The 22,353-nt window shown below is 39.4% G+C and overlaps 1 protein-coding gene across 36 annotated transcripts in view; it reads right to left on the bottom strand.

Annotated features, from left to right (window-relative positions):
• LOC107803119 (uncharacterized) overlaps window positions 1-22,118 on the bottom strand; it is a 30,131-nt gene extending 8,013 nt beyond the window's left edge. For 5 of the 36 annotated variants that reach the window (XR_012697349.1, XR_001651956.2, XR_001651954.2 and 2 more), the window contains exons 1-6: window positions 21,899-22,099; window positions 21,254-21,310; window positions 20,784-20,901; window positions 20,028-20,092; window positions 5,432-5,521; window positions 4,853-4,930 (exon numbers count right to left, since the gene is read on the bottom strand). Coding sequence is in view for 17 of the 36 variants with exons in the window: in XM_016626741.2 (XP_016482227.1) it covers window positions 5,487-5,521; window positions 20,028-20,092; window positions 20,784-20,901; window positions 21,254-21,310; window positions 21,899-21,926 (303 nt within the window). In the remaining 19 variants the exon portion in view is untranslated. Of the gene's footprint in view, window positions 1-4,852; window positions 4,931-5,229; window positions 5,522-20,027; window positions 20,093-20,783; window positions 20,902-21,253; window positions 21,311-21,440; window positions 21,561-21,785 lie in introns of those variants that run through there. The other 31 variants (XR_012697353.1, XR_012697350.1, XR_012697351.1 and 28 more) reach the window with 24 other exon arrangements.
• Between the last annotated feature and the right edge of the window lie 235 nt (window positions 22,119-22,353).

Here is a 22,353-nt window from a genome sequence, read left to right as displayed (position 1 = left end):
CGGTTGTACTCATACTACACTTCTGCACCTTGCGTACAAACGTTGGAGCTGACATTGCTGTGTATGGCAGGAGCTAGCATTGAAGATGTACCTACGTTACGGTTATAGCTGCCTCTTGCTGTTTATAACTTTAGATTTGTAAATATGTTTATGTATATTTCGAACAGATAAATATATTTATTTCGTACCAGCTTTGTATATTCTAAGTCTTAGAAGCTCATGACTTGTACTACCAATCCTTGGAATTTTGTATAGAAAGTTCAAATATTTTATTTATTGACTCTTATTATCCTAATTGAGTTGTGTTGACTATCATTTGGCTTACCTAGCGGGTTGGTTTAGGTACCATCACGACTAGCTGGATTTTGGGTCGTGACAAGTTGGTATCAGAGCCCTAGGTTCATAGGTTCTACGAGTCATGAGCAAATGTTTAGTAGAGTCTTGTGGATCTTTATGATGACGTTCATACCTATCTTCGAGAGGCTACAGGGCATCTAGCATGAATTTTCCATCTTTCTTTACTTATCGTACGGCATTGATTCATCTTGAAGCGTATCTCTTTGAATTCCTTCCACTCACTCGTATGTTATATGAGCGCTCGGTATCAACTGTTCACCAGCGGCTTGTGATTCCATGGATGGGGCGAAAGATGTGTTTTTTGTGTTCTGGTGATGGGTTAGTCTGGAAGACTTAAGGCCAGGTTTGGACTGCAGCTTGGGCTCGGTAGTTTCAGTTGTGTAAGCATGCACCTTTGGACTTATATGTTCGGTAGTGTCCCTGGGAGTGGGACTTATGGCTTGGTGAGTGGTTGAATGGCTATATGATGAGTATGATGTGACTATGGGATGTGTTTAGATAGCTTAGGTGTGGTGAGAAGAGTTTTCTTGGGATGTGGAAAAGACTATTGGGTGCTTGATTCCTCTCTTATAATGAATTTCGAATGTTGGAAATTAGGTTCCAAGTCTTATGGACTAAGGTTGAAGGAAGATTCTTCAGTTATGTTGAGTTGACGGACTTATATGGATTAGGGTGACGTGGCATCACCCCAGGGTGTGTGCATGGTAGGTTACATAGTGATTTGATGGCTTTGGAATGACTCTTGGCACGTTCGAGGACGAACGTATGTTTAAGTGGGGGAGAATGTAACGACCCAATCGATCATTTTGAGTATTTGCATTCTTTTCAGCTATTTGAAGTTTTGAGTTAGCTCCATGTGATGTATTATGACTTGTGTGAATCGTCGATTTTGATTTTCAGGTGACTCAGGATTGATTTAGAAGAATGATTCTCATTTTAGAAGCTTTAAGTTTGAAAAGTTGACCAAGTGTGACTTTTATGCATTTGGCCTCGGATCGAAGTTTTGATGGTTCCGTTAGGTCTGGATGGTGATTTTGGACTTGGGCGTATGCCCAGATTTGCATTTGGATGTTTCAAGGAAGTTTCGGCACCATTTGGCGAAAGTTGACAATCTGAAGGTTTTGGATATTCATAAGTTTGATCGGGTGTTGGCCTCGATGATATCAAGTTCAGATTGTGGTTCCAAGAATTGTAATAGCTTTGTTATATCATTTGGGACTTGTGCGCAAAATTTGAAGTCATTTTGAGTTGATTTGATGAGGTTCAGCACGAGTTTTGGAAATTGGAAGTTTAAAAGTTCTTCAACTTTGATTTGAGGTGCGATTCATCGTTTTGACATTATTATGTGTAATTTGAAGCCTCGAGTAGGTCCATGTTATGTTTTGGGACTTGTTGGTATATTCAGACGGGGTCCCGAGGGTCTCGATTGAGTTTCGGAGGTGGTTCGGATCATTTGGGATCATGTTTGTTGATGCCGGTTTTGGCTGGGTTCTGATGTGACCGCACATGCAGAGATTTGGATGGAGGTGCAGAGTCACAAATGCGGTCACGTGGTCGTAGAAGTGATATAGGAATGAGCTTGGGAACTTCGCAGATGCGGAAAAACAGGGCGCATTTGTAGTTGCGCAGAAGCGATTGATGGTACGCAGAATCGAGGTGAAGCGCAGAAGCGGAGTATGGACGCGCACCTGCGAGGGTGTAGAGGCGGGAAACTTTCCGCATATGCAATAAGTTGGCTAGTAAGTGGAGTCTGCAAAAGCATAGTCTGGTCGCAAAAGCGGCCAATATTTCGCAGATGCGAAAATGCTGGGCAGATTGTATATATATTCGAGGGTTGGTTCATTTTATCACATTTTGGGTTAGAGCTCGGTTTTGGGCGATTTCGGGGAGGATATTCACCACATGGATTGAGGTAAGTAATTTTGACTTGGCTTTTATTATATTCCATGATTCTATCTTTGATTTTGACATTTGGATTATGAATTTTAAAGAGAAATTGTGGGGGTTTTGCCAAGCCATTCCTAAAGTGACTTTTTGAGTTTTGAACATTGATTGGGAGTCGGATTTGACTGAAATTAGTATGGTTAGACTTGTAATCGAATGGGTTATTGGAATTTGCAATTTTATCAGGTTTCGAGGTGCGGGTCTGGGTTTAACTTTTTGGTTGACTTTGAGTAATTGAGTAAAGATTCGACCTTTATCATTTGAGTTTGTTTCCTGTGGCATTATTTGATGATTTCAAGTTGCTTTTGGCTAGTTTTGAGTCGTTCGGAGGTTGATTTGCGCGGGATAGCATTTCTAGAGTGTTGTTTGGCTTGCTCGGTATTGGATTTGGCTTGTTCGAGGTAAGTAACATATCTAAACTTGAATTTGAAGGTATTTAACCCTAGGAACTATGTTATATGAGATGTATTGGGGTGACGGGCGTGTGGGCATGCACCGGAGTAATCATGATCCGAGTTGTCTTTTAGACTATTACCGGACTTGTTTTTCTATCATACCTTATTATATCTGTGTTTTCCCTACCTGTTTGATTATCTTAGCTGTGATTCATGTTAGAAATCATGTTTAGGCTATGTGCTTATGTAGTTGAAACCTAATGAGGCTATTTCTGTTGTTTTGAGATATCTGAATTAACTGTGGTTATACACTAAGTCATAATTCTTCATTTGTATATCATATCTCAGTCTCTGTTCATTATTAGATGTTACATCACACGTTGTTGTTGTTGTCCATATGTGGTATTGTTTGGGCTGAGTGATATGAGATTGTGAGACCTTGAGACTTGAGAGGTTGATGACTGAGATGGGCCTTAGAGCCGTATTGAGAATGTTATTTGGATCGGGCTGCATGCCGCAGCAGGCCATATTGGCTTTATTATTATTACATGGATCGGGTTGCACGCCCCAACATACCTTATTGGCTTTATTATTAGTGTGGATCGGGCTGCACGTTGCAGCAGGCCATATTGGCTTTTGATTAGCGCTTGGGCAGGATCCACCCCTTCAGAGTCTGATATAACAGCAGTAAGCGTAGGCAAGCTGATACATATACACATGCTTTGGTGAAGGGCTTACGAGCCAGGCACTCGTACAGTGCTGAGTGATTTTGTGTGTGTGTGATGAAGTGGGCAATTAGAAACAGACAACTAGAGTATGTTGAGAGTGAGTACCTGGTGATACCATTGTGAAATCATTCATTTGACATGCATACTTGGCATGTAGGCATAGAGATGCATTTTTCTAATGCTGGACGGTATATGATAATTGATGACTTGACATGTATATTGACATGTAGGCATAGAGATGTATTTTCCTCGTGCTAATTGGTAAACGAAAATCCTTATATGGTGTTATGAATTGGGAATACAGTTATTTTGATAAACTCATATTTAGTTGATTTTCAGTTGTAATATCTAGACTTGACTGTTATACTTGGAAAGCATTTCTACTTTTGTGTAACTGTGAACGAGCTGAGCATGATATCTTTTGAGTCGTTACTTTTACTGCCTCCATTATATTATTATGAGTTGATATTGGCTATTGGTGTTGTACACTGACCTTCTTCCGAGCTCATCACTGCTTTCAACCTATGGTTATGTTTGTTACTTATTGAGTACATGGGGTCGGTTGTACTCATACTACACTTCTGCACCTTGCGTGCAGATTTTGGAGCTGACATTGTTGTGTATGGTAGGAGTTGGCATTGAAGATGTACCTACGTTTCGTTTATAGCTGTCTCTTGTTCTTGGTAACTTTAGATTTGTAAATATGTTTATGTATATTTTGAACAGATAATGTATTCGTACCAGCTTCGTAAATTCTAAGTCTTAAAAGCTCATGGCTTGTATTACCAATCCTTGAGATTATGTATAGAAAGTTCAAATATTTTATTTATTGACTCTTGTTATCCTAATTGAGCTGTGATGACTATCAATTGGCTTACCTAGCAGGTTGGGTTAGGTAACATCACGACTAGCTGGATTTTGGGTCTTGACAAAACTGTTCCTCCTCTATTATTTCATCTTTCTCAGTTTCGGCCCCTACCTCCTAGTGAATATTTTCCTCTATCTCAACTTCGTGGTGATCCTCCACGTCAAGCTCGTCTTCACGAGCTTGGACCGATTCTTTACCCCCTCGCTTCAAACTCCTCATCCTCTCCTAGTTCCTCTATATGCATTTCTTTATTTTCGTCAGTCTCATAGAAATCAATGCTCGTGAAACAAGATATTCTTTCTTATCTAAATCATACACATTCCAACCCTTCTTTCAATAGGAATATCCCATGAAGACACACTTATGGCTTCGACTTGAAAATTTATCACCTTCTTCCCTAAGCTTCGAGATAACATATCGATCGAAGATGTCTATACTCAGGCAGTCAACCATATAATAAGTCATAAAGTGTTTTTCCATACAAGATTGAAGATGGAGTTTGATTAATCAAGTGACAAGCCGTCAAACACATTCCCCCAAAAAATCAATCAGTAAGTTACCTTGAAAGTGCAAGGCTCGGGCTACATTCAAGATATGGCGATGCTTTCTTTGCACTTTTCCATTCTATTGGGGTGTTCCTGTACATGAAGTTTGAAAAACAATCTCACATTTCAGAAAATAATTACTAAAGCATACAAACTATGTTCCATTATTGCTCCTGAAGGTTTTAACTCACTTATTGAATTGTCTGTCTATCATAGCAAAGAAATCTTCACAGTTTACACTACTTTTTTCTTATCAATCAATACAAAAATCCACATTCTTATCAATCAATACAAAAATCCACACAGCACGCGGGTAATCATATACGATAGTCAAAAATATGATGCACCACAAGACGAAGTTGTTCGATAAGGTCCCCAGAAATCACAATGAATCAACTTAAAGATGCTAGAAGCTCTACTATTACTCAAAATGAAATTTGTCTCCTGTTTGTTTAGCCCAATGACATACATTGCAACTTTTATTTAAAACATCACTACTTTTTCTAAAATCTACAACAAGAATTAATTTGGTCACTTGTAGAGAGGATGACCCAAACGTCTTTGCCAAAGATACAGCAAGCCCACAACACCAACCTTTAGGGCACATACCCTCTGTTTGTTTCTGAAATAACAGAGTCCATCTTTCCGCTCACCCGCTCCAATCAACATCCTCGAGATGTGGTCCTGCATAATACATAAAAGTTTAGTGAAAATCATCAAATAATTTGAGTAATCGATTAATTGAGATATAGAAATCAAGTTGCAAGTTAAGACAGGAACATAAAAAATTATTTTTAAGACCAAATTTCCTTCAAGTTTCGTTGAACCTGTGATGGTCGCTATTGCATTACTCCCATCAGGCAAACTAACAGGCCATCGCTTAATCTTTTGCAAATTATGCAATAATTTTAAACATCCTATCATATGATTCGCCGCTCCTGTATCAAGGATCCAAGATACATAATTTTGCTTTCCGGTTATCTTCTCATTCGAACTTATTTATTGGTTATTCAACATAGAAATCAACATTTGTCACCGCTCATTTCTCAACCCCGGAGGCCCAGCCTTTACTTCCCCCATCACAGCTGTGAAGATGCCACCTCTCATAGTCTGTACAACATTCGCGTGATACGCAGCGCCATGTCTGCGGCCTCTATTCATTCCACCCCTATAATGTTGTTATTTTCCTCTACTGCGCCCACTTGATTTACCATCACCGTGAGGTCTGTCTCCCCACCATTCTGGATACCCAACAGCTGGAAGCAACTTTCTCATGTCCAATTCTCTCTTAGTAGGAGCAAGTTTTTTTGTCACTCACTTCATTTCGACCTCTATCGGGGATGTTACTTGTACAGTAGAGGCTATAACGTCACCATCCCCATCTGCCCCTCAAGCCATCGTCTTCACAAGTTCTTGTACCAACTTCTCATAAACTCAATTCAAAGTTGGCAACAGATCTTGAGCGAGCAAGTTCGACCTCACTGTTCCATATAGTGTTTCATCTAACCCCATAAGAAAAAGGTGCATCTTCTCCTCTTCCTTTTTCTTTTCCAAGGTTGTACCAAGCTCGCATGTGCACTTACCACATGTGCAAGTTGGTATTTGATCAAAATTAGCAAGTTTTTCCCAGAGTTTTGTTAATTTTTCGTAGTAATTAACTATGGTGATGCCCTTTTATTTGAACTCCGCAAGTTTGGCCTTCAACTGGTGTATTCTTGTACCATTAGAGATCGAGAAATGTTCTTTAATACTAGTCCATAAATCTTCAGCAACTTTCATGTGTAGTATAGACGAACACAAAGTAGGCTCAATAGCATTCCGAGTCTATGAAACCAACAACGAGTTAATGCTGCACCATTCTTCAAGATCTAGAGACTTCTCATCTGGTCTCCTGATTATTCCGTCAATAAGTCTGAACTTCTTCCTCCCCCTTAAGGCGGTCCTCATGGACCGTGCCCTTTTATCATAGTTTTCTCCTTTCAAAGCCACATGTGCTATCAAATCCTAGGATTGTCATTAAATATTATGTAGTACGGAAAGATGGCCTTTTGTTTGTTTCTTTCATCACCACCACCACTATTAGAGGTGACGTGTTTACCACTGTCCCCTATCATTGGTTTGTCACTACGAGATTCTTATGGTTTGGCTCGATCTTGGCTCTAATACAAAGCCAAACACACAAGAACACGGTGGCCAAGTGTGGAAGAAAGGCTTGCCTTCTTCTATTGATTAACAAGAATATATATACAAGTCAAGTAGTAAACCCTAGTCCTAACAAATATGGAAAACTAGTCCTAACAAATATGAAAAAGAAAAACTCGCCTAACAAATATGGAAAAGGAAAACGGAAAACCCTCCTAAAAAATTTGGAAAAGGAAAACTCTCCTAGTCATAAACATACAATATATTTACTATCCATATGTACATCCAAATACACACGCCTTAATAGAAGATACAAAAAAGATAAAGACTAAAACTTGTAAAAGAAATACATGGAGCAGTAGACTTGCAGTGCAGTATGATTTGCTCATTTAACTAAAAAGATATGAAGAAAAAGCAAGTTTGTTAAGGTAGACAAGTGTAACGACCCGATCCGTCGTTTCGAGCATTTGCATTCAGTTCGGTGATTTGAGGTCATGAGTAGCTTCATATGGTGTATTATAACTTGCGTGTATGGATGGTTTTGGTATTCGAATTATTCGGAATTAATTTGGAAGAATGATTTTTAAATAGGAAGCTTTAAGTTGGAAGAGTTGATCAAGTTTGTCTTTTGTGTATTTGACATTAGATCAGATTTTTTATAGTTATGTTAGGTCCGGATGGTGATTTTGAACTTGGACGTATGCCTGGATTTGATATTTGGATATTGCTACAAGGTTTTGGCACTATTTGGCGAAAGTTGATAATTTAAAGGTTTGGAATATTCATAAGTTTGACCGAGAGTTGACTTTGATGATATCAGGTTTGGATTTTGTTCCGGGAGTTGTAATTGGTGTGTTATGTCATTTGGAACTCGTGTGTAAAATTTGAGGTTACTCCGAGTTGACTTGATATGGTTCGACACGAGTTTTGGAAGTTGAAAGTTTAAAAGTTCATTAAGTTTCATTTGAGATACGATTTGTAGTTTTGATGCTATTATGTGTGATTTGAGGACGCGAGTAGGTTCGTGTTGTGTTTTTAGGACTTGTTGCTATGTTCGGACGGGGTCTCGGGGGCCTCAGATGTGTTTCGGATTCATTTCGGATTCATTTTGGGCTATGTTTCCTTGCTGAAGAATTTGTAGGTTCTGGTGTTTCCGCATCTGCGGAGGGTTGGCCGCAGATGCGGGATCATGGTCGCAGAAGCAAAGAATGATGGAGGATGGGATGTCCGCAGGCGCGGAATGTTGGGCGCATCTGCGTAACCACAGAAGCGATGGACTAGGCACAGAAGCGAGAAGCTAGATGTGGGCTAAGCGCAGAAGCGCGATGTGCCACGCACCTGCGATGTCGCAGAAGCTGAAGTGTTTCTACATGTGTATGAGGTCGGGGCTTCAGTGTTGTCCGCAGAATCGGAGTTTTTATCGCAGAAGCGGCTATTGGACCGCACATGCGAGGGTGCCTGGGTAGGTTCTATATATTCAAGGGTTGAGTTATTTTATTCATATTTTGAGTTGGAGAGCTTGGATTTGGGCGATTTTGGAGGAGATTTTCACCACATAGATTAAGGTAAGTATTTTTGACTCAGTTTTGATTATATTCCATGATTCCATCTTTGATTCTGACATTTTGATTATAAATTTAAAAGAGTAATGGGGGGGAGGGGTTGTCTAATCATTCCTAAAGTAAATTATTGAGTTCTGAACATCGATTCGGAGTCGGATTTAAGTAAAATTAGTATGGTTGGACTCGTATTCGAACGGGTTGTCAAAATTTGTGAGTTTTGTCGGGTTCAAAGGTGCGTGCTCGGGTTGACGTTTTGGTTGACTTTGAGTATTGGATTAAAGATTTGACCTTTATCGCTCGGGTTTGTTTCCTTTGGCATTATTTGATGATTTGAGTTGCTTTTGGCTAGTTTCGAGCCGTTCGGAGGTCGATTCGTGCGGGATGTTGTTTCTAGAGTATTGTTTGGCTTGCTCGGTATTTGATTTGGCTTGCTTGAGGTAAGTATCTTACCTTAACTTGGTTGAGGCACTAGTTGCCAAGGTTATTTGTAATAGCTACGTGATATGGGTGCTCATATATGTGAGGTTTGAGCCCATGTGCAAACACCGGGGTATTTATCCATGCTCGGGGTAGTGCTTAAGCCATGACATGCCTTGAATTGATTTTCTAAGCCCTATGTTGTGATGTTTCTCATATTTGTAACCCTGTTGTAAACTATTTTATCCATGTTAGAGGTTATATAGAGGCCAATCCCCTTAATGAACTTGATAATTTCAATTTCCATGATGCAGCTGCCGATATGAGCTATGATAGCATACTTTGGCACATGCATACACCTTAGCATATTATTTATACCAGTCCCGGGGCATAAAATCTTATATTCATTGATCATATACATGCATTCTTGTATATTTACTTCTGTGTGATATGATTTGGACTGGATGCATGTGACCACGCCGAGCGGATTGTGTTGTTATGCCAGTGAACATATCGGGAGGATTGTGTTGTTATGCATGTGACCACGCCGGGCGGGTTGTGATATATCCTGTGACAATACCAGGCGGATTATAATATTGAGCATGTGACCATGCCAGGTGGATTATGATATTGAGACTGCGACCATGCCGGACTGATATCACGTTGAATTGGTCATGCTACGTGTGGATACGGATCCATCTCCCTAGGGTCATCCTCTCATGTGCCTTCTTGATGGTGTACACGCGGGTTGTGAGAAACCTACACGTTTTTGGTTGATGTGAGCTCTAGGAGAGCTGGTTACTGGTTTGGTTTGATTACTCAGGGTCAGAGAGCCGTAATGTGATTTCTATTTGGATCGGGTTGTGCGCCGCAATGAATTGATATTTGATTATTGCATTTCTTCTTTAATTGCAATATTCCTTGGATGTTTATCTGATTTATTTGCATATCTTCCCTTTATGCTGGATTATTGACTGAGCAGAGTATGTTAAGGATATTTTGTGCTCCAATGTGGTCTTATCTGAAATTTCATGATTCGTTCATATTACTGTGATGTACTTGTTGGAAATTATAAACCGTTCAGGTAATTGACGAGTATCATTTATAATTATTGCTTCTATTAACTCGCCGATGTTAGTTATGATACTTATTTAGTACATGGGGTCGGTTGTACTCCTACTATACTTCTGCACATTGCGTGTAGATCTTGGAGCTGATGTTGTTGTACATGGCGGGAGTTGGCATTGAAGATGAACCTGTTTTCCGGATATTGCTGCCACTTGTCCTTGGTAGCTTTAGACTTATAATCTATTTATGCACATTCCAAATAGAGGTTGAATTTATTCCAGCTTTCTAAATCTACATCTTAGTGGCTCATGACTTATACTTCCAATCATTGGGTTATTGTATAAAGATTCAGTTATTTCATTTATTGATTCATATTATCCTCATTTGATTTGTGTTTAATGTTATTTGTCTTACCTAGTGAGTTGGGTTAGGTACCATCACGACTAGTTGGAATTTGAGTCGTGACAAGTTGTTATCTGTAACACCCCAAAAACTTTCCAAGTATTTAAGTGCAAAGCCCGGTAAAATTTCGCAAATGAATTCAAGGTTTCGTGGTGCCGGAGTAGGCTTACGTGTGAGGATTGAACAATGCACTGAGGACTAAAGGAAAATTTTTGGCAGAGAAATGCATTTCTGCGGTCCATTATGTGATCGCAGAATCACTCTGCGAGCCGCATAATGGCCGTAGAGTGAGGCAGGTATGGGCAAGTTTGGATGCCATTCTACGATCGACTATGCGACCGCAGAACAGGTCTGCGGGCCGCATAGTGACCGCAAACCCAGGCAGATATTTTCCCAGTTCTTGAGGCCAATTGTACGGTCGATCTCGAATTTTATCTAGAATTGGGTAATTTGTAAGATAATGTTTAGGCATGGGAGTTGGTTATTTTGCATGCATGTGTTATCAAGGAGTGTAGGAAAATTGTTGAGCTAAAAATGGTAAAGAATGGGTCGTGGGATGATGGAATCCTCCATAAAAGGGACCTTAAAACCTTAATGCACACCTAGTATTTGATAAAATGCTAAAATGAGCTAGAACCATGATCATCTTCCTAATTTTTGTTCAATTTATTATATTTCTAAAATAGATCGAAGTTGCTACGAATTTTGGAATATTTTAGAGTTTAAGGAAGCTCCATTGAGGTATGTTGGCTAAACTTTCTCTCTTAGAATCGAATTCCATAATGTTCTCGTAAGTTCAAGTATGGTTGGCTCAAGATTTCTAACTTCTATATTTCGGGTTATCTTCTATAAACTTGACTATTCCGAATGAGCCTTATATCGAAAGATATATGTTCAAAGTATGGTTTGCGTATTAAAATGTTATGACTTTGAGTCGTGTTTTAAATGAAAACTAGTATACCAACTGGGTGAGAAAAACTCGATGTGCTTAAGACTCTAAATTGCCCATATGTGTACGTAAAGTATTGATTGGAAATATCTTGTTGTTGATAATCTATAAAGATGCTTGAAACTGAAATAAGTGAATTGGGGATATAGAGTGTGGCCAACGTGCCAAGAATTTAAATTATGATTGTGGCTTAGTAGTGCAAATGAAATAAGAGGATGCGATAAAGAATATGAAATGAGCCTCGACTCAATTGTTTAAAAATATTTTCAAAAATAGAATTGTCTAAAAGATTTTGTACTCAATTCATGCCCATAAGTGGTTGCTTCAACTAATGCTTTGCTTTATAAATATATCCAGTGTGATTCGAGTTCTTACATACTCAGGTGTTGAAATTGTACACTGTCATTTCTGGGGAAGAGTATTGTAAGAATAAATTGTGTATTGATTGTTTATGATTTTGATGTGTGTTTCTATTGCTGGTTTGTATGCCCCATTCTTTGGGAAGAAACCTTTTGTGTTTAAAGTTCTCATTACAAATGGATTTAAAGTATATGATTTCTGAAATATCATGTATGTTGATATTTGATGGTGGTCCTTGAAAATAAATGATGTGAAAGTGTGGAACAAGAAATACGGCCACCGTGCCAGGAATAAAGAATCTTGTAAATGGCCAAATGAGCCAAGGAAATATTGTTGTTGTGAGTGACTGGAATACTAATGAGAATTTATAAAATGTGAAAGAGGTTGAGGTGAGTACAATTGTATTTATGTTACCTTTGTGTGCAAATCAAATAATAAAAATATTTTTGGGAGAATCATTAGCAAAATCGAGGAAGAGTGGGTCATAAGGCCCACACCTGAAACTACATGTGCCGGTGTAGGGGTGGATTGTGATTATTCCCCTTATTTGGGATGAAATTGAAATATTGGAGAAATTGTGATATTATTCCCCTTAATTGGGATAAAACTGGTAACAATTGTGGATTGGAAAAGTCAACCCACACGGCATATGTGGGAAGGCGGGCTAGCTGATCGGGTAGAGATCGGACGCCATGTTGCGCACATGGTGGTACTACTCTTGATAACAACTTTCTTTCGCATCACTTGTCAAACCACATTGTTCGTGGGGAGATGGCCTAGACGATCGGGAGTGATCGGACTCCGTCTTAACAAAGAGAGTGGTATATCGGTGCTAATGATCTCCCAACCAAAATTGTATATGAAGTTCATATTTTGCAAATTATTATGTTTTAACTGGACATTTGGATATTGTTGATTGTGACTTGCTATTTCTATGTGTTGCATTTTCTTATATGGGCATTCTATTTTGAAAGAGGACTTTTAGCTATACATACTAGTGTTATTCGACAGTACTAATGTCCCTTTTGCCGGGGGCGCTGCATCTTTAATAGATGCAGGTGGTTCTACAGCAGGCGGCATTGATCAGTGATAGCCGTACACTCTTTTCAGCTGATTTGGTGAGCCCCACTTTATTTCGAGGTCATGTATCTTTTGTTTCTCATACACTGTGTCTTGAGGTATAGCCGGATCCTTGTTGCCGGCATTTCCATATTACTCTTCTATTGTACTTAGAGGCTCCATAGATAGGTTGTGGGTTGTTGTGGATGTTGGGAATTGAACTAGAAATGTTGGTATTTAGAAATCATATTTTTCATTAATTCTATAAACTCGTAATATTTTGGAAATTACGAATGAAGCTGCTAATGGGAATGAAAAGGAAGTTGTTAATAAAATCTTTCCAGTGTTTGATTAATGGAGTACATCTCCTCTTATTTCATGAATGAGTTTGGGTAGAAGGAATATCTGACAGGCTTGCTCAGCCGGGTTACTCGGTTGAGCGCCGGTCGCGCTCCCTGAGTTTTGGGTGTGACAGTATCAGAGCTCTAGATTCATAGGTTCTACGAGTCATGAGCAAGTATGCAATAGAGTCTTGCGGACCGGTATGATGACGTCCATACCTATCTTCGAGAGGCTACATGGCATGTAGAAAAATTTTGCATCTTTCTTTCATTATCGTGCGGCATTGATTCAGCTTGAAGCGTATCTCTTTGAATTCCTTCCACTCACTTGTATGTTATGTTGAGCACTCAGTGTCGGTTGTGCGTTGTCGGCTAGTGATGTCATGGATGAGGTGCGAGATGTGTTTCATACGTTTTGGTGATGGGCTAGTCTGGAAGACTTGAGGTCGTGGTTCGGACCGCAACTTGGGCTCGGTGGTTTCAACTGGGTGAGTATGTGCGTATGGAATTTTATGTCCAGTAGGGTCCCTAAGAGTGGTATTGCTGGCTGAGTGAGTTGTTGGGTAGCTATATGGTGAGTATTATATGACTGAGGTATGTGCTTAGACGGTTTAGATGTCATGCGAAGAGTTTGCTTGGTATGTGAAAGGACTATGGATGCGCGATTTCTGTGTCGATGTGTTGTACAGTCTGGAGTTTTAAGTGTTTTGAGGGATCCTTCATGTTGATCATTTGTGGAATGAGGTAGGTTCTTATGTCTTGTTGATGAGTTCAGACAAGGGAAGATTCAGTGATTGCATAGTGGTTGTGTCCATGAAAGGGAATAGAGAAATGCTAGTTTGAGGTTAAGTAGGGGGTTATCTCTTGCTGGATATCCTGAGGTTGTGTGATGCCTATGATGTTTTATGGAGAGTTTTTTCTACAGGTGGGTTGTATATGTTGCAATATGAGTTTGGACCACTTGAGAATGTTGGCTTGATTGTCTTAAGGATGAATGTGAGTTTGGCAGATGATTTGAGGTACTTTATGACTAGTGCTACATGAAATTATGAGGGATTTAATTGAATTACAGTGCGGGATAATGGCAGTTATGAAGTAAAGGTATTGTGGGTTATTGAATGATATTTTCTATGGCTTTGAGCCAAGTGGGGGAGTCTGCTATTGACGATCAGGCTGCATGGTTATGTGCTACATTAGTTTCGGTCTGAGGTATGTTTGTGGATCAATTATGACTTGGAGAGGTTGGTTTCGAGGATGACTTGAGCAAGGAATTCTAGATGCATGATGTATTACACTTTATGGATATATGGAAATTTTGGAATGATTCGGGTTTATGATTCGTGATGGATGTAATGTGCTAAGAAAGGGGAGTCACTCAGTTGCGCTTAGGTGGGGTTACTTCTTTGGGTGTTGGTGTGCTAATTGGGGACATGTCGTTCGGCTCATTTTGGCGGTGCATTTGAGAGTTGGATAGAGTGGATGACTCTCGAGAAAGTTCTAATTGGTTCAAGATTCATATGTGGTATTTGAGGAATCTCTGAATTTGTTAATGGCTAAGATGTGAGATTTGCATTGGATGGTGTCGGGACTCGCGGTGTTTCTGTATCATTAAGAATTCTACATTTTAGTATCATAAAGGTTAAGGGAAACAACTTTAGATTCATATAAAGTCTCTTCATAGTGGGTATCTCGGTTGCGGTACTTTTGGGTGCTTAAGAGGGAATACAGTGGCTTATGGGCTTTAGGGCGACATGATTTCATGCAAGGATCTCTTTTGGTGAGTATTAGGTTAAGGATCGTAGTGTACTAGCAAGGAAAAATGTTAACATGAAGGCAAGTCGAGAGGAACTCGAAGGAATAAGCCAGCTTAGTAGTGGTTTAGATCGGCATGGTAATAGAAATAAGCGGTTCTTTTGGTTCTCTTGGTGTGGCGAGGCTTTACAGGTGTTTTGTGACGATACTCTTGGGTTTGGCGACCTGTGTGACTTGGTTAAGATAGAGGGATTTAGTATTGATGGCTTGGTCTTGTGCTAATGGGTTTCAAAGAGTTCTCGATGATTTCTACCACTCATTGGGACGAATGTCTTCTACCGGCATGAGGAGTATATTGTGTGTTGTGATTCGCTCGTGGATGGGGTCAAGTAGAAGGTTTCTAGAGGATGGAATGTGTGTTCTGCTTGTGATTCGAGGTTAATAATAGAGTTTTCGTGTTTTTATATGATGGCATGATAAATACGGCGCAACATGTGGAATTAAGGTTTGCATGTAAGAGGTTTTGGTTCTGTTCAAAGGGAAGGTCATGAGTTCTAGACAGCATGGACGGGTTTAGATGTTTAGAAGAATACTGGCACTATTTGGTATCACCTTGGAGGGTGCATATTTCAGAAGGCGCATTGCATTTTGTCTTGCGGATGCTTGACTGTATTACAGTAATTACCTGGTTCTTGACTGCTGATGTTCAAATTTTACTATGTGGTACGAAAGAATAAAGTAGTTCTCGTGAGATGATTGTGCTCGAGAGATGTGTCAGTTATTGGGTGGTCGAGTCAGGATCGGATATGAAGATTTTTGTATTCTCGTGATTTGGAGACTAGATGTCGCAGAGGTGGACTATTTCTTGGTTGTGAACTATGAAGGTATGGCCAGAGTTAGATAGCTGATGGTATGTGTTATGGATGGGTTTCAGTGGATCTTTGGGAAGGTTATCTACTCATTTCGGAAGGATCAAAATCGATTTGGAGGCCACCGGTAGGCCTAATGAGGATGTGTATGTTACACCAGATCAGAATTTGGGTACTCAGTACAACGACCGTTGAGGGGTCTGTCATTCGATTAGAGTTGATCTTATTCATTTTCTGATATTTTCATGTGTTTCTCTTCTATGCTACGATGGGTTATGAGATTGTTGACTATTTACACATATGATGCGGTTCTATTCGGGCCTTGTGGAGGAATTCAAGCGAGATGTCTCTTAGAGTGTTGAATGGTTGATTGCACCTTGGTTATGGTCTTCCGGTTTGTGGTATATTTTGCTATCCATTTCTCCATGGTTGTGATCATGCATTTCGCGTATTTGTTGTTGATATGCATATGGTTGTTGATTGTCAGCATCATGGCTCAAGGTATTCCATGTGGACTGGTGTTTGGATTGGGTCACGCATCGTGATGGAGTTATGCTAGGATATGATCCTTTGTACTTACTTCACGTGTTTTGTTCTCCTTGTGTGGTGGGTTCATATCATTGCGCCTTGCGGTGGTATTTGTTGAGCTTGCTGGACGGTTCTCTCATTTGATTCTCTTTCCCCTTATTGGGTATATTTGACTTGTTGCTTGTTTGGTGCACAAATTGTTGGGTATGTGGCTCGAGGTGGTGCTAGTGTGGTGTGTTGGTCGAGCAGCTTGTACTAGATGAGATGAGGTTATTGGGCCTGGAATGAGTGCTATCGGACTTGATTAAAGTATGTTTGGAAGAATAATGTCACTAGTCAGATTAGAATTTGACTTTTGTTCTTGTAGGGAGACAGAGAGCCCCACGACTTGTTGATATGATGAGTGGTTATGAGTTACTACATATTTCTTTCATCATTGGCAGTGTACGAAGGTTTTTGACAAGGTTTTATTTGATATGAGGTTTGTTACCGGTGTCGGATTTGTTATTAGGCAGATATTATAGTCGAAAGTAATTGCTATGAGTATCCGAGTTATGTGGTATATCATGTGATTATATCATGGGTTGTGGTGATGGCTTGATACAACTTGTTCAGATTTATACAGTGTACAGATACGAGAATCGGATATTATAAGGAGTTCCGGAGCTTGGGGATTTGGGTTTTAAGGTTTATGGACTATGGTTGAAGTGAGGATTTTCAGTTAGGTTGTATTGTCAGGATTATATGAATTGTGGTGACGTGGTATCACCCATGGGTAGGTGCATGATGAGTTTATTCAGTGACTTGATAGCTTTGGAACGACTCTTGGCACGTTCGAGGACGAACATATATTTTAAGTGGGGGAGAATGTAACGACCCGACCGGTCGTTTCGAGCATTTGCATTCAGCTTAGCGGTTTGAGGTCATGAGTAGCTTCATATGGTATATTATGATTTGCGTGTATGGACGGTTTTGGTTTTCGAGTTGTTCGGAATTGATTTGGAAGAATGATTCTTAAATAGGAAACTTTAATTTGGAAGAGTCGATCAAGTTTGACTTTTGTGTATTTGACCTCGGATCGGAGTTTTTATGATTTTGTTAGGTCCAGATGGTAATTTTGGACTTGGTCATATGCCCAGAATTGCATTTGAATGTTTCTACACGGTGTTGGCACTATTTGGCGAAAGTTGGCAATTTGAAGGTTTGGAATGTTCATAAGTTTGATCGAGAGTTGACTTTGATGATATCTAGTTCGGATTGTTATTCCGAGAGTTGAAATAGGTTTGTTATGTCATTTGGAACTTGTGTGCCAAGTTTGAGGTTATTCCAAGTTGATTTGATATGGTTCGACACGAGTTTTGGAAGTTGAAAGTTTAAAATTTCATTAAGTTTGATTTGAGATACGATTCGTGGTTTTAATGTTATTATGTGTGATTTGAGGCCTCGAGTAGGTTCGTGTTGTGTTTTGGGACTTGTTGGTATGTTCGTACGGGGTCCCGGGGGCCTCGGGTGTGTTTCAGATTCATTTCGGATTCATTTTGGGCTATGTTGCCTTGCTGGAGAATTTGCATGTTCTGGTGTTTCCGCATCTGCGGAGGGTTGGCCGTAGATGTAAGACCTCCGATGGGGGATCATGGTCGCAGAAGAGAAGAAGGCTGGAGGATGGGATATCCGCATATGCAGAATGTTAGGCGCATCTGCGTGACCACAAAAGCGATGGTTTGGGCGCAGAAGCAAGAAGCTGGTTATGGGCTAAGCGCAGAAGCAGGATGTGTCACGCACCTGCGATGTCGCAGAAGCGAAAGCGTTTTGGAAAGTGTGTGAGGTCAGGGCTTCAGTGTTATCCGCAAAAGTGGAGTTTTTATCGCAAAGCGATGCCGCAGAAGCGACTGTTGGACCGCACATGCGACGGTGCCTGGGCAGGTTCTATATATTCGAGGGTTGAGTTATTTTATTCACATTTTGAGTTGGAGAGCTTGGATTTGGGCGATTTTGGAGGGAATTTTCACCACATGGATTGGGGTAAGTATTGTTTTACTCGGTTTTGATTATATTCCATGATTCCATATTCGATTTTGGCATTTTGATTATGAATTTAGAAGAGAAATTAGGGGGGGTTTGTCTAAACTTTCGTAAAGTGAATTATTGAGTTCTAAACATCGATTTGGAGTCGGATTTGAGTAAAATTAGAATGGTTGGACTCGTATTCGAATGGGTTATCAGAATTTGTGAGTTTTGTCGTGTTCCGCGGTACGGGATCGGGTTGACTTTTTGGTTGACTTGGAGTATTTGGTTAAAGATTCGACCTTTATCATTTGTGTTTGCTTCCTTTGGCATTATTTGATGATTTGAGTTGCTTTTGGTTGGTTTCGTGCCGTTCGGGGGTCGGTTAGCGCGGGATAGCGTTTCTAGAGTATTGTTTGGCTTGCTCGATATTTGGTTTGAATTGCTTGAGATAAGTATCTTTCCTAAACTTGGTTGAGGCACTAGTTACCTGAGTTATTTGTGATAGCTACGTGCTATGGGTGCGCATATATGTGGGGTTTGAGCCCATGTGAGAGCACCGGGGTATTTATCCATTCTTAGGCTATGACATGCTTTTAATTGATTTGCTAAGCCTTATATTGTGATGTTTCTCATAGTTGTAACCATGTTGTGAACTATTTGAACCATGTTAGAGGTTATATTGAGGTTAATCCCCTGAATAAGCTTGATAATTGCTATTTCCGTGATGAAATTGTTATTTTGAGCTATACTAGAACACTTTGCACATGCATACACCTTAGCATGTCATTTATACCAGTCCAGGAGCATGAAATCTAATATGCATTGATCTTATACATGTATTCTATATATTTTCTTTTTGCATGATATGATTTGGACTAGTAGCCTGTGACCACACCGGGCGGATTGTGTTGTTATGCATGCGACCATGCCTAGCGAATTGTGTTATTATGCATGTGACCATGTCGAGCGGGTTGTGTTGTTATGCCCGTGACCACGCCAGGAGGATTGTGTTGTTATGCATGTGACCACGCCGGACAGATTGTGTTGTTATGTCTGTGATCACGCCGGGTTGATTGTGTTGTTTCCTGTGACTACGCCGGGCGGATTGTGATATTGAGCCTGTGACCACACCGGGCGGATTATGATATTGAGCATGTGACCACGTCGGGCTGATAGCACGTTGAATTGGTCGTGCTACATGTGGATACGGATCCATCACCCAAGGTCACCCTCTCATGTGCCTTCTTAATGGTGTACCCGCGGATTGTGAGAAATTGACAATTTTTCTGGTTGATGTGAGCTCTGGGAAAGCTGGTTACTGTTTTGGTTTGATTACTGAGATTCTGATGTGGGCCAAAGAGCTGTAATGTGATTTCTATTTGGATCGAGTTACGCGTCATAAGGGATTGATATTTAATTATTGTATTTCTTCTTTAATTGCTATATTCCTTGGATGTTTATCTTATTTATTTGCATATCTTCCCTATATGTTGGATTGTTGGATTGTTGACTGAGTAGAGTGCATTAAGGATATTTTGATCTTCAAGGTGGTCTTATCTAAAATTTCATGATTCGTTCATATTAATGTGTTGTACATGTTGGAAATTATGAACCGTACAGGTGATTGGCGAGTATCATTTATAATTCTTGTTTCTATTACCTCGCCGAGGTTAATTATGATACTTATTGAATACATGGGGTCGGTTGTACTCATACTACACTTCTGCACCTTACCTGCAGATCTTGGAGCTGATTTGTTGTGCATGGCGGGAGTTGGCATTGAAGATATACCTGTTTTCCTGTCACGACAAAAAATCCCATCATGAGTATCGTGATGGCACCTAGTCCCGAGGACTAGGTAAATCTAACACATGCTGAGTTATTAACATATTTAAATCATTTAATCATTAAACGTAAATCGGTAACTGACATACATAGCTAAGTCGCAAAAACTCAAATGGGTTCTGCTAAGATTATGTATTAGGAGGAATGGATTTCATACTTTAGAAGAATAAATGTCATAAAAAACAATTAACTTGGGAAGGTTAGCACATGTTGCTAATATAACATATTGCTTTAACATTCCAAATACCTATTGTTGTCCTAAAGAATTAAAGAGAACACATTTGTTTCTTTAAATCTGTACGAGGCCAAAAGATGAAAAGAAAATATCAAATTTCCGCTAATTTACATGATAAAATCTGCAATAGAGAAAGCAGTTTCAATTCCATAAATCACAATTTAGAAGGTTATAAATAATGAGAAGGATGAACCATGCAACACGATTACAATCTTAGACCTACCACATTATAGGGGTTGAGAATCCGAGAGGGGTAATCTTTAAAGACAGAGAGAAAAATCAACCATGCAACACGATTACAATTCAAATATCAAACGAAGAAGCAAATATTGAAAGATAGATTAGCAATCAAACAGATAATCAACAAAAGGGGAACAAAAAAAAGAAAAATAAATGAAGAATAAAATGACCTCATTTGAAAGTGGTCAACTGGCTCTTCGTGATCTCTTTTTTCACATTTATCTTCGACGTCAAATTTCACATTTCTCAAGTTCACAATAGCGTATGTGCAAACAGCTTTTGGAGTTTCTTAACCGAGAGAGAGAAAGGTGGAGAGTTAAAATGGTGAGACAGATTTGATGTAGAAGAAAGAGAAAGATTTACAAAATAGTCTCAAACTTGCCTTAATTTCTGGAAACTTACGGATCAACTACAGTAATAACAACAAAGCCAGGAGAAAATGCACATGAATAATAGCGAAATGGCTTGGTTTATTTGGTCTGGCAAGATGATGTTAAATCTTTTCAGGCGTCAAGTACAACCGTTTGAAGCTACACATCATATGTTATTACCAGTTTACCCTTGGTCGTACTCTACTTCCTTAGCTTCATATCACCTAAAAATTTCTATGGTATAAACAAAATTAGATAATTGAGCTTACCCGTAGTGTTAACTGTTAAGTGCTCAATCCTCAATGGACCAAATAAAAAATGCATACCTGCAAAGTCCAATAATAATGAACCTTCAAAAGATGAATTATAGAAACACACGAATCCAGAAATTATAGAAAAATCAGCGGAAGTTCAGTGCAATTCAAATAAATTCACAGACAGAAAATAAAATATCACCTCCACATTATTCCAAAATAAGCAAAAGAAAATTCAAACTTCTCACATGCCGCAACATTAGACAACTGTTTGTAGAGTTCACATGCCGTAACATGCAGTGAAAGAATTAGATTTATTTTCCTGTACAGCAAAGATAGCACAGAACACATAGAACGCAGAGCCAAAGAACAATATGACGGCAGAGACTAAATCTGAAATGTCTAAATCACTTAAACTGACATCCATTAACATTACAGAGAGGATTAAGGCTCATAGTTTACTGCATTTGAAGAAGATGACCACGCAATTACAGATCGAAACCTTGAAATTTCTAGAAAAAAATTAAAAAGGAAGAAAATCAATTACCTCTAACCACATGCATCAAAATCTTAGAAGTTGTGAAAAATTCCCTCCGTATGATCTTAGAGAAAAAAGCACCAAAATCCAAAACCAACAGGAAAAATTAAACCGAAGCTCACCTGCAACAGGTAAATCCAATCGGAACATGAGAACAAAAACAATGCCCGCTTAAGAAAAAGGTGAGAGCGAGATAAAAATTGAAATTTAATGACCAAAAAAAAGGCGAACTTCGAGTTGCAGAGAATGAAAAAGAAATAGAGTGACGAATAAGAAATATGGCAAAATCAGCTGAGGCTTGTGAAACTCAGTGGGACCCTAGTAGACTGTAGTGGAATCCAGCTATATCCAACAAAATGTTCCATCACGTGTCACCTAGAAAGAAGAAATAGAAGGGCTGAAAGTCAAGTACCAAAATACCCATAAAAACTAATATTATTTCGAAAGTACCCTTGGATGCACAAGGGTACCTTCACTTGTTATATAGTTAAAATGTGTTTAACTCTCAAAATGAGTAATAATTAAATTAGTACGCGGTTTAAAAGATATGTGATTTAATTGGATACAAATGATCTAA

The sequence above is a fragment of the Nicotiana tabacum genome, chromosome 12 (genome assembly GCF_000715075.1).
Source record: "Nicotiana tabacum cultivar K326 chromosome 12, ASM71507v2, whole genome shotgun sequence".
Taxonomy (NCBI): domain Eukaryota; kingdom Viridiplantae; phylum Streptophyta; class Magnoliopsida; order Solanales; family Solanaceae; genus Nicotiana; species Nicotiana tabacum.
Note: the sequence above shows the minus strand (reverse complement) of the source record. Positions and strands in the feature narration are given on the sequence as shown.